At 53.9% G+C, this 9,538-nt stretch overlaps 2 protein-coding genes across 2 annotated transcripts; one reads left to right on the top strand and one right to left on the bottom strand.

Moving 5' to 3' along the window:
- Positions 1-445: 445 nt before the first annotated feature.
- Rpl35 (ribosomal protein L35) lies at positions 446-3,463 on the top strand. The gene is made up of 4 exons (XM_051166330.1): positions 446-568; positions 812-948; positions 1,611-1,692; positions 3,295-3,463. The coding sequence occupies exons 1-4, from the start codon at positions 566-568 to the stop codon at positions 3,442-3,444; spliced, it is 372 nt and encodes a 123-aa protein (XP_051022287.1). The 5' UTR covers positions 446-565; the 3' UTR covers positions 3,445-3,463.
- A 73-nt stretch (positions 3,464-3,536) lies between these two features.
- Wdr38 (WD repeat domain 38) lies at positions 3,537-8,150 on the bottom strand. Its single transcript, XM_051166280.1, has 10 exons — positions 8,049-8,150; positions 7,186-7,287; positions 6,003-6,123; positions 5,065-5,181; positions 4,877-4,974; positions 4,615-4,695; positions 4,403-4,534; positions 4,172-4,321; positions 3,839-3,886; positions 3,537-3,738 (listed from the first exon to the last, which is right to left on the bottom strand). The coding sequence occupies exons 1-10, from the start codon at positions 8,148-8,150 to the stop codon at positions 3,655-3,657; spliced, it is 1,035 nt and encodes a 344-aa protein (XP_051022237.1). The 3' UTR covers positions 3,537-3,654.
- Positions 8,151-9,538: the final 1,388 nt, after the last annotated feature.

Genomic DNA, 9,538 nt, shown 5'->3' on the forward strand with positions numbered 1-9,538 from the left:
GAAAGCTTGTATTTAAAGAAAAAACAAAACAAAACAAAAAAAACCTGGACTAGCGAGATGTTTCAGCAGAACCTGACTGACACACACACACACACGGCAACCTGTAACCTGTAATCTCAGCCTCGGGAAGGAAGGTTCCGGGACAGCCATGGATTTATACTGAGACTCTTGTCTCAAACTTTGATATAAATAACGCACTCACAGCTCACGCCCTCCGCACCCCAGACCACCGCGGCTAGCTCAGAGCTCCACAGGCCAGAGAAGCTCAGGCTTTCCGAATAAATAACTGAACTAAAGAACGCTTCGCCGCGCCGTCTCCCGGTAAGCGGTGCTAACCCCGCGACTCAGTTTCCGCCGAAGCGTTGCTTAGAGACCAGCCAATCCGGACAGGGCAGGGTACCCCGGAAGGGGAGGGCACCACCGCTGCGCACAGAGGCGGGGCCGGCCTCCCACGCCGCGACGCTACTGGCCGAGCTCCGCGCTACCCGGCAGTAGTTGCAGAAGTCGGCCCCGCCCCTTCCTCTTTCTCTCGTACCTGGCGGCCTCCGCGGTGAGCAGCGCAGCCATGGTGAGGCTACGGGAATCGGGTGCCATCGGGCGCGTGGGGACACGTGGGGACGGAGGAGCAGGGCGCAGGGCGGGCGTCGGGGAGCCGGGGAGCAGCCGGCACCTGCGGCTTGGCTCTGGGTGGTTGTGCCGGGTCCGGGCCGGTTCAGGCCTGCTGCCTACCCTGCTCGCGGTCCCTCCTCGGTCGGCCCCGGAGGAAATGGGAACTCGCGCTCAGTGACCCACAGAGACTCTCGTTGCGCAGGCCAAGATTAAGGCTCGGGACCTGCGCGGCAAGAAGAAGGAGGAGCTGCTGAAACAACTGGACGATCTGAAGGTGGAGCTGTCTCAGCTTCGGGTCGCCAAGGTGACCGGCGGCGCCGCATCCAAGCTCTCCAAGATGTAAGTGGCACTTGAGGGCCCCGCCTGGGTTAATTACACGTCCCCGCCTTAGCCCCTCGCGCCCAGATCGTCCTTGGCCAACGTACTGTGGTGAAAGAACTGGACTACACGCGGGTTGTCCTGGGGCTTAGAGGCGCACGGGAAGGAGCAGGGAGACTTGCAGAGACACCCTGGGTTCTTGATGGATACGTCCAGTATTCCGCCCCCAGACAGCCTTGAGAGGATGAGCAAGATCGTGTTCTGATGCTCTCATCGACATGACTGAAAACAACTGTTCTCTTTATATATTTTTTGGTTTTCGAGACATGCTTTCTCTGTGTAGTCTTGGCTGTCCTGGCCTTGCTTTGTGGACGAGGCTGGTCTTGAACTTCGAGACCCGCCTGCCTCTGTCTCCCGAGTGCTGGAATTAAAGGCGTGCGCCACCGCTCCTGGCAGCTGTTCTGAGTGTCCCATCTTCAGTGTTCCCCTCTTCACACCTGTTCATTTCTCCGGCGTCTGATTCTTTAAGCTGGACTAGTTAACACTTCAAGGCGTGGCCTGAGTTAAAACCTGTATTAAGTCTCCAGACACGCGTCCCTGGGGCGCCTAGTGGCAAACTTGGTGAGGGACTTGTGTTGAGTGCTGTGTGCCTTCCCAGTCTTCACTGCCATGTGTTTTTACAGACGAGTCGTCCGCAAATCCATTGCCCGCGTCCTCACTGTCATTAACCAGACTCAAAAAGAAAACCTCAGGAAATTCTACAAGGTGAGCACTGTCCAGTAACTGCTGTGGAGAGATTCTGGCATATATGGCACTGGAGGGTTAGGCCCTCAAGAGACTCCCATTTGGGACTGAGTAGTGGTTGGGGGGGGTGGCTTTGCTCTAAGAGGGAACTGGAACACTAGTGTGAGGTGAAGCTAGCTGTTCAGTGTCGCCTCCCTGTCATAGTGTATCCATCTCACAGCCAAGACCCTGCTTGGAGAGGTTGTGTTGCCCAGGGGCAGCACAGTAGGTAAACTGGGGGGGCCAATGGCCTCTCTTAGAACTGTGTCCTAAGAGTTAGTGCAGAGGCAAGGTGAGGCTGCAGGTTTACATCTTACTAGGATTGGCTCCTGTGGCCAGGGCAACAGTCTCCAGAAGGCTTAATTGTTGAGGGTTGACTGCTCACTGTCCTTAGGGGCCCCTCATGTCAGGGGATTTTGGGCTTGGGCGGGTGTGGAGTGTCTCAGTTTCTGAGTCTGGAGCCTGGGCACCTGTCAGGGAACTGAGTGTGGGCCTTACCAAACCCCCCTGTAATGGAACTTGTGTGGAATTTTTTGTGCTTCCCTGTGACTGCTGGCGCGTGTGGCTTTTCAACATTGACTGTAGCATGTGTGACTGAAGACCCAGGCTTTTTATTTAGGTAGCGCTGAGGCTTAAAGCGTGGGGTCTAACATATAGGACAAATGAGTAAACCAGCACTGGGCTGCCTCTGGGCCTTGGACAAGGAATCAGGTTAGGGATTCTGTGTTGTTTGAAAACAGGGTCTTTATAGACAAAACTCAGCAGAGGCCCACCACCTCTCTAGGTGCCTTGCCCACCTGTTTTAGAATGAATGACTTCTGTGTGGGCAGACCTCCACGTGGATAGGTGGGCTTCACAGGGATGAGGGCCTGCCCGAGGTGACTTTGTGGGCACCAGTAGCCACTCACAGAAAACCTGGTTACAGGTTCTTTTTTGGTTCTTTAGCTTTGGTTTTCTGAGCCAGGGTTTCTTTGTACAGCCCTAGTGGACCTCTCCTAGACCAGGCTAGCCTTGAACTCACAGAGATCAGTTGCCTCTGCCTACTGAGTTCCTGGATTAAAGGCATGAACTACCACACCTAGCTCCTGGTTACACTTTTTTTGCAGTGGGGGCGGAGTGTTTCGAGACAGGGTTCTCTGTGTAGCCTTGGCAGTCCTGGACTCACTTTGTAGACCAGGCTGGCCTTGAACTCACAGCAATCCGTCTGCCTTCTGAGTGCTAGGATTAAAGGTGTGTGCCACCACGCCAGGCTTGGTTACACATTCTTAAAGACTTTGTGTGTGCCTTGCTCGGCTGCTGAGGAGCTTGCTTTGGGGGTTACCACCTCTCAAATTTCTTGGTGGTGGGGGCTTCTGCCCCTCTGCATGTTAAGGGACTGACTATCTTACACCTCAGGGTTTTACCTCTAGTGTCACGGTGACCGTGGCCAAGCCTTCCTGAAGTTTAGCCCTGTAGTCTTGAAATTGGGAGGCTGAGTGTGCGGAGATTAGGCCTGCCTCTGGTTCCTTACTGTGAGCATTTAGCTCGGGATGCCCTACAAATTGTTCAGAGGTGCTCAGATGCACCCTGTCATCTCTGTTCCAGGGCAAGAAGTACAAGCCTCTGGACCTGCGGCCTAAGAAGACTAGAGCCATGCGCCGCCGGCTCACCAAGCACGAGGAGAAGCTGAAGACCAAGAAGCAGCAGCGGAAAGAGCGACTGTACCCGCTGCGCAAGTACGCAGTCAAGGCCTGAGGAGGCAGCGACAATAAAGTGCGAGGCTTGGCTGGCTTTCTGCTCTGTGTTTTACCTGGGGTGGGGGTGGGGGCCCTCAGCAGGTGCGGCCTTGTCATGGGGCAGGATAGGGTAGTCCCTCTAGTAGAGATCAGTGGCTGCTTTCTTGTTACTCTAGGCCTGTGGTAAGCTACAGGGAAGAGCATCTTGAGACTTTGAGCAGGAGACTTGTCATCTTGTCGCATCAGCAGCCCCTGACACTAAGAGTTTGCCATCTGGGGTGAAAACACAGGCGTGGGCCACATCCATCAAGCCCTGTCAGTGACACAGCATCAGAATCAAAATCAGTGGGTCCTCTGGTACTAGGCCTGGGCAGGGGTGGGGGCGGAGCTCTGCACCAATCCCAGTGCCTTACCTTTAGGGTCTCCAGGCATTCTCCTGTGTTGCAGTCCCAGACTTTGACCTGGAAGTAAAAACAGTCGAGGTGGGAGGGGAGGTATTAGTGTGCTCTGAGGCCAGGCATGGCATGGGTCTGTCTGCAGGCAAGGTTTAAAGTGCTGCAAAGTCTCTGGCACAGAAATGTGAAGAGTTCACAGGTTAGCAGTGTTGGTGTCACAGGCGTGGGGCAGCCTGGTCCTTTGTGCTGGCCTTTAGGTCATCAGAGGTCAGTATGTGCTATGCATGGACATTTCTAGTGCGGTTGGAACCTCTGGGAAGGTGAAGCTGAGGTTGGGATGGAGGGGCTTACTGTGCGGGAGTAACCGCCACTGGCCAGCCTTAGCTCATCAGGAGAAAAGGCTAGACTCTTCACCCAGGTGGTATGGCCCTTGAGCTGGAAAAGCAGGCTGCTGGTTGTGGGCCTCCAGATGCGGATGGTCTTGTCCCAGGAGCCAGATGCCTAAACAGACATCACTTAGCTCAGTGAATCCCACCATGACCTGCCCCCTCAAGGGTCTCAGGGCAAATGAGCCTAGCTTACCAAGAGGCCAGATGCTGAGTAGCACAGGCAGCTGATGTTGCCTTTGTGGCCGTCCAACTCCTTGTAAGAGACAATGGGACTTCCCACCCGCAGGTCCCAGATGTGCATAGTTGAGTCCCAGGAACCAGTGGCCTGTGGACAGTAATAAGTAGTATGAATCCACTCCATCACTCCAGTGCCACTGATGCAGGGTGTGGCGGGGTAAGGCTCACCAAAGAGTCTGCAGTAGGGGAGAAGTCGCTGCTCTGTACGGAATCACGATGCCCGGCCAAGAGGCGCACACTGTGGCCAGACTGTAGAGAGAACCTGGCTGCAGAGGTGGAGGAGGCCAGGTGCTCCCTACATGACTACTGGCCTAAGGCTTCCTGGGCCTTGCCACAGCAGGAGGAAAGTACAGGCTGGACCCTGATTGGGTTTGGGGAGTAGGGAAACCCAGAGCACACGTCTCCTCCCACCCAGGCCCCATGCTCATACCTTCACCTCCCAGAGAATCACCTTCTTGTCCCAGCCACCCGATGCCAGCTGCTTTGAGTCAGGGCTGAAGCTGACTGTCTCCACGCTCCGCTGGTGACCTGCAGACACCATCCCAAAGGTGGGAAAGAAGACAGGACACAGTCCACAAAGTAGCCAGAGTGGCCCTTGGCCAAGCCCCGACTACTTACCTTTCAGCACATGTAGACACTTGGATCTTGCCACGTCCCACAGGCGGATGGTGCGGTCAAAGGAGGAGCTGGCAACAAGGCGGCCATCAGGAGAGAAGCGACAGAACTTCACTGGGCCTGAGGCAGAGAACACGTGGCATTGTCCTGCACTTCTGGCCATGGGGGCCTGGCCTAAGCTGGGCTCAGCAGGAATACATGATCCCACTTCGCCCATCTTAGGGGTGGTCATCAAATCCATATCCCTCCTAGGCCTAACCTGTCTTAAGTGTTAATCACCCTGTACTGTCATTGCCTTGTTTGTCTTTAACAGGTCAGGCACCTTCCTTGCATGGGTTTATCTATCCCAGGACAATGGTTTGAGGAAACAAGAGTCTTGACGAGTTCACATGGGCAGCATGTGACCTTGCAGGCTTGAGGCTGATTTATCCCACTCTGGGTAAGCACCGAGAAAGGTCAGAGTGCATGCCGGGGGATGGAGGGTGGAATGGGGCGTTTCATGTGGCAGCTCAGCCAGAAGAACTGGGGAACCACCCACTGTGAGTATCTGTACCACTGGACTGTGTGTCTAGGGTTTAAGAGAACATTTGAGCCAGGCGTGGTGGCGCACGCCTTTAATCCCAGCACTCAGGAGGCAGAGGCAGGCGGATCACTGTGAGTTGAAGGCCAGCCTGGTATACAAAGTGAGTCCTGGCCAGCCAAGGCTACACAGAGAGACCCTGTCTCAGAAAAAAAAAAGAAAGAAAGAACATTTGAGTTCAAATCTTAGAGCAAGCGCTCTGACCCCTGGGCGTTAGGTTTAGTGTCTCCCTACCTCAGCAGCCCCTCCCTGCCAGACTATTGCTCCAACCCTCTCCCCGAAAGGTACGGGTCATCATGGGAGGCTCCAAAAGTCAGCACAGAGCCCTACAGGTCTCTCCAGTCAGGTGGCTGAGCCCCACCTCTGTGGCCTGCCAGTCTCCACAGCAGTCGCCTACTCTTCGTCTGCCAAACATACACACAACCATCATCAGAGGCTGTGAGCAGGGTCTTGCCATCAGGAGAAAAAGCGGAGCAGTTGACCTGGAAGCACAGGGCAAAACTGGTTCCACGCCTGTCGCGAGTCATTTGTCCCCTCAGTTGTAAAGATCCCTAACCTGACCTTGGATAGGGCATAAACTCCAGGGCCTTGCCAACCTACGGTGGAACCCAAAGCCTAAAGCAAGTTCTGGGTCAAGAATTGACAAGTTCAAAGTCATTGAGCTTGGATTGCATCCAAACTGGCCATAATGGTGCACACTTTTGGTCCCAGCACCAGGGAAGGCAGAGGCAGGGGGATTGCCTGACGTATGAGGCCAGCCTGATGCTGCCTCAATAGACAAAGCTGATCTGTAAGAGTTTGAGGCCTGCTTTACCTAAAAAGTTACTGGCCAGGCTGGGCGGTGGTGGTGCACGCCTTTAATCCCAACGCTTAGGAGGCAGAGGCAGGCTGATCTCCATGAGTTTGAGGCCAGCATGGACTACAGAGTGAGTTCCAGGACAGCCAGAACTGTTAACACAGAGAAAACCTGTTGGGAGCGGGGGTAGTTCCTGGCCAAACAACTACACAACTACATTTCTCTATGTAGTTGTCCTAGAGCTCTCTCTGTAGACCAGGCTGGCCTTGAATTCAGAGATCCACCTGCCTCTGCCTTCCGAGTACTTGGATTAAAGGTGTGCCAACGCCCGGCTGAGAAAGAAAAAAGCCATTCACGCCTGAATCCCCACAGCCTGGTCTACACAGTGAATTCCAGGACAATCAGAGCCACATAATGAAATCTTGTATCAAATAAAAAAGACGGACTGGAGAGATGGTTCAGCAGTTAGGGTCACCGACTGGGTTAAAAATCCCAGCACCCAGCCGTGCGAGTTGGCGCTTGCCTTTAATCCCAGCACTCGGCAGGCGGATCGCTGTAAATCCGAGGCCAGCCTGGTCTACAAAGTGAGTTCAGGACAGCCAAGGCTACACAGAGAAACCCTGTCTGGAAAAAACAAAAACAAAATCCCAGCACCCACATGGCAGATCACAACTGTCTGTAACTCCAATACCTGACACTCAGAGACCTGGAAAAGACCCCAAGCTTTCATAGACTTCGGGGGCCTCACCTCCCCGCGGTGTTGACCAAAGAACCTCACTCTGCCCACGACCAACTTTGTTGGGCCCTTGATGTTCATGGGTGCCCGCCGCTGGAACAGGCAGGCTCCCTCCTAAGCGGGCACCCGTCCTGTCGGAGGGGCCTGGGTTAGCGATAGGGTGGGAAGGGGAAACTGTGTACAAGCAGTCTCCATGGTAATAGGGCGTGGCGCGCAGCCGCAGTTGAGGGGGTCTGAGACGCCTCTGTGGGAGGACTTAGAGCAAGAGAGCTTCTAGATTACAGAAAGTGGGGCTGCTGCAGGTAGGTAGGGTTGCAGGAGGCAGCAGAAAGGATCTTCCAACCGCCCTGCGCTCCAGATCCGGAGCCCCTCTGGCTGTGGAGCAAGACGGAATGGCCTCTAGAGGGCGCGCCAACCCCGCTCACCCGGACACCAGCTGCACCGCCCCCATGGACTTCATCCACAAGCACAGCAGGATTTACTGCTGCACAACCCGTAGTTGAGTCAAACATGTGAGAGCCTAGCACGTGGTAGCACCCACGAGGAGCCAGGCTTCTAGCCAGGAGTGACTAGCTGGCCCTGGGGTTGGGGACAACGTCCACCTATACACTCCCGGGTGCGAGGAGCAGGAGGCTGAGTGTGCTTGTGCAGGGCATGAAAAAATTAATGTCAGTCTTAACTAACTTTCCCTAGTGTGCCAGCTGAGGGCCTGAGGCTGGAGGTGCAGGTGGGAGGTCTCGGGAGCTCTAGGGATTGCACATGGATTTCCTACCGGAAACCTGCAAAGAACCGACCTTTACAGATGAGGAAACAGATCTAGAGAAACACAGAGGCGGATAATGGTCCTTGAGTTGGTCCCTGGTTCTCTCATTTACCAGGTCCCTCACAGCAGATGGCCGAGGTCCCTTATTTCTGGTACCTCTAAGAAGCGGGATCCCCGGGGGATGAGGCGTGGGCAAGTCATTCAGTTCCTCCATGACGGAGCATAGCTGAAGCCAGCTCCCCAAGCAGACCTAAGTGGTGGGCAGGGATGGATGTGGGAGGCCTTCCCGTAGTCATTAGGGCCTAGTGGATTTCAGTCTCCTGGTGTTGGGCAGGGCAGCAGAACGTTAGTTGGGAGTGTCAAGCTCAAGGGTTTCCAGCTGTGACTCATGCCCTTCCCCCCCTCACCCCCACCCCACCCCAGCCCTTTGCCAGAATCTTCTCACGGGATCACTCTATTCCTGCTCTATTTTAGGCTGGGGCAACAAGGGCGTCTTTGAGCCAGGCCCACCCGCATCCATACTCCCAGAGGGCCCAAGTCACTGAGTTGGCTCCTCAGAGACCCGTCTGTGCTGAGATTCGCCAGACCACACCACTACCAGCCCCACCACCACCAGACATGAGTCCCAGACGCAGCCCTCAGAAACAGAATTCCCCAGCCTTCCTCTCTGCTCAGGCACCAACACCCATGCGCACATGTCCCCCTAGCCACCTACCTGTTCCTTCCTACCTTGGGTCTATTCACTGGACTATCTCCCTGCAGCATTCCTCCCATCTATCCTCCTCAGGGTTACTATTGCTGTGATAAAACACCATGACCAGAAAACGGTTATTTGGCTCACATCTCCACATTGTAGTCCATCATTGAAGGAACTCAGGAACTCAAACAGGGCAGGAACCTGGAGGAAGAAGCTAATGCAGAGGCCATGGAGGAGTGCTGCTTACTAACTTGCTCATCATGGCTTGCTCAGCCTGCTCTTTTTTATATATATATATTTTTTAAGATTTGTTTATTTAAGTATACAGTGTTTTGCCTGCATGTACACCTGCACACCGTAAGAGGGCACCAGATCACATTATAGATGGTTGTGAGCCACGCTGGGAATTGAACTCAGGACCTTTGGAAGAGCAGTCAGTGCTCTAAACTTCTGAGTCATCACTCCAGTCCTAAAGAAGCTATTTTATTGAAGTATACAGGCCACCTCTTCCTAAGGTAAGGTTCGAGAGGTCAGCATTGGATGTGAAGAAGACAAGGCTTTTTTTTTCTTCAAAGATTTATTTATTGTATTTATTGCATATGAGTGCTTTATCTGCAGAAGAGGGCATCAGATAACATTATAGATGGTTGTGAGCCACCATGTGGTTGCGGGGAATTGAACTCAGGACCTCTGGAAGAGCAGGCAGTGCCCTTAACCACTGAGCCATCGCTCCAGCCCAGACAAGGCTTTTATAGATCAAGGGTAGAGGTTTCTAAGTGGGAGATTCGGCAGCCAAAGTGAGAGGGGTTATAGGAGCAGAACAATAAGCATAACCAGTTAGTCCTAATGGCCTTCTAAAACAAAGACATGCTTTCTTTTTTTTTTTTTTTTTTTAAGATGTATTT

The sequence above is a fragment of the Acomys russatus genome, chromosome 24, assembly GCF_903995435.1.
Source record: "Acomys russatus chromosome 24, mAcoRus1.1, whole genome shotgun sequence".
In the NCBI taxonomy this organism is placed as follows: domain Eukaryota; kingdom Metazoa; phylum Chordata; class Mammalia; order Rodentia; family Muridae; genus Acomys; species Acomys russatus.

Bases quoted from the DNA above. Each gene is read 5' to 3' on its own strand.
- Wdr38 (XM_051166280.1), bottom strand. From the start codon at position 8,150: ATGGAGGAACTGAATGACTTGCCCACGCCTCATCCCCCGGGGATCCCG. The intron at 4,975-5,064 runs GTAAGTAGTCGG...TGGTGTCTGCAG, and splicing joins GTGTCTACATGTGCTGAAAG to GTCACCAGCGGAGCGTGGAG. The intron at 4,696-4,876 runs GTATGAGCATGG...TTCTCTCTACAG, and splicing joins TGATTCTCTGGGAGGTGAAG to TCTGGCCACAGTGTGCGCCT.
- Rpl35 (XM_051166330.1), top strand. The intron at 949-1,610 runs GTAAGTGGCACT...GTGTTTTTACAG, and splicing joins GCATCCAAGCTCTCCAAGAT to ACGAGTCGTCCGCAAATCCA. The intron at 1,693-3,294 runs GTGAGCACTGTC...TCTCTGTTCCAG, and splicing joins ACCTCAGGAAATTCTACAAG to GGCAAGAAGTACAAGCCTCT.